Source organism: Propithecus coquereli, unplaced genomic scaffold (assembly GCF_000956105.1).
Source record: "Propithecus coquereli isolate 6110/MARCELLA unplaced genomic scaffold, Pcoq_1.0 Scaffold5, whole genome shotgun sequence".
Lineage (NCBI taxonomy): Eukaryota > Metazoa > Chordata > Mammalia > Primates > Indriidae > Propithecus > Propithecus coquereli.
The window spans coordinates 13,527,219-13,528,917 of record NW_012150840.1 but is presented as its reverse complement, the minus strand read 5'-3'; the positions used below and the strand labels follow the sequence as shown (position 1 = coordinate 13,528,917).

At 40.9% G+C, this 1,699-nt stretch overlaps 1 protein-coding gene across 1 annotated transcript; it reads right to left on the bottom strand.

Moving 5' to 3' along the window:
* Positions 1-6: 6 nt before the first annotated feature.
* On the bottom strand, positions 7-1,052 carry LOC105819877 (sialomucin core protein 24-like). The gene is given in 2 exon segments (XM_012656219.1): positions 7-790; positions 792-1,052. Coding segments are annotated over 2 exon segments (588 nt in total). The 5' UTR covers positions 992-1,052; the 3' UTR covers positions 7-402.
* Between the last annotated feature and the right edge of the window lie 647 nt (positions 1,053-1,699).

Sequence of the window (1,699 nt, the reverse complement as noted above, 5' to 3'; positions counted from 1 at the left end):
TGAGTTAGGATGAAAATAATGCAGCTTTCAGGCTTCAAAAAGACTAAATTTAAACTGCCAAGAGTCATGATGTTGTCTGCACAAGACAACATTTTCCATCACTTATAGAAAGTTACATTTGGCATGTCAAGAAAAAAACGTAATCCCACAGCAGCAGCCATTTAAAATAAAAGAAGACAGCCACTAGGATTCATGCAGAGTATTTTAAATATTTCTGTTGAACAAAATGATTTAACTGATTTTTCTTCAATGACGATGCTCCCAAAAAACCTATATGCATCCTTTGGAAATTTAAAGATCCTGGAACAGCGTCTTCCATGTGGGACATCTTGAAAGATGGTATTTTGGTTTCAGTGAGTTACATGAGTGAATCGCCAGTCCTTGTTAATTTACAGGGTCTGTTTACAGAATGTGGTAATTTTGTTCTTTAGATTTGCAGAATTTATACAGAAAGAAAATTACAGCTTGCACACCCAAGACAAGGACAATTCCACCAATGAAACTGGCTGCATCAAAAGTAGACTTTTGCATAGGTTGTGAGGTTGGAGTCAAAGTGGTATTTGTTGTACCCGATGTAGGAACTGTGGTGGAAGTTGTAGAGGAGGAAGGCAAAGTTGTGTTTCCAGCTGTAGAATTGGTTGGCACTGGAGTGGCAGTGGGCACAGAACAGAAGTCTGTTGTGTTCACCACACGACAATCACTAACTGTTGAATTATGAGAACAGTAGCTCTCATCTTTACATTCTATCCAAAAGCAGGCAGTATTAACAGTGCTAGCATTAAAACAGGAAACAGCTGTTGCGGCCTTCACAGGTTTCTGGTACTGGAGTGGTGACTGGCGGGATGGATGTCACCAGCGTCGTGTTTATCTTGGTGGTGGGCTCTGGAGTCGTTCCGCCTGGGGCGAGGGTCGTGTTCTGACCCGCGGATAGCATGCAGAGCGCGGCCAGGCAGGTGGCGGCCCAAAGCGGCGGGCAGGAGAGCGCCGACATCGTGTCCTCAGCGCTGGTGTCCGGCCGAAAGCTGCGGCGCACAACGCTCAGTGCCTCCGTCCCCTGCCCAAAATAGCGTTTTTTGAATACCATTTATATACCAGTCAGACTAAATATGTTTTTACATGGTGGTTTAATTCCTTACACAATCCCAGGAGATAGGTCATGGTTTTGTATCCCCATTGTTGCTTAGAAGAAAACCAAGACTGAGAGAGGTTTAAAAAATTGCCCTGGTAGGTGTGTCTAATAAGCAGAAAAGTAGAGTCTGAATGTATGTATTCAACAGACATTATATTGAGGGCCCACTGTGTGCGGAAACCTGTTCTCAGTATCAAGAGTACAAAAACTTAAGACCTAGTTTTTGTCCTCAAGGAACTCAGTCTTATAAAGACAGACAGTAGGATAATGACTCCTATAACAAAGATATCTAAAAAGTGATTTGGGGAACAGTGGAGGGAACATCTGACTTCACTTTAAAGGATTGGGGAAGGCTTCAAAGAAGGATTGGATCTTTGATGTTTGATTAGATAACATTAAAAATTCCTTTGATAAACACAAAAATCTCATTTTACTTTCATGCTTAATAAAATTTTAAAATAAATTAATTACCGTTTCTAAAAGCAAATCAAAGCAATGATAACTTTGGAATGTTTTTCCAAACTACATTTGCTCTCTATTCCAATATTCTAATGTGCTCTTGAAGGAGAG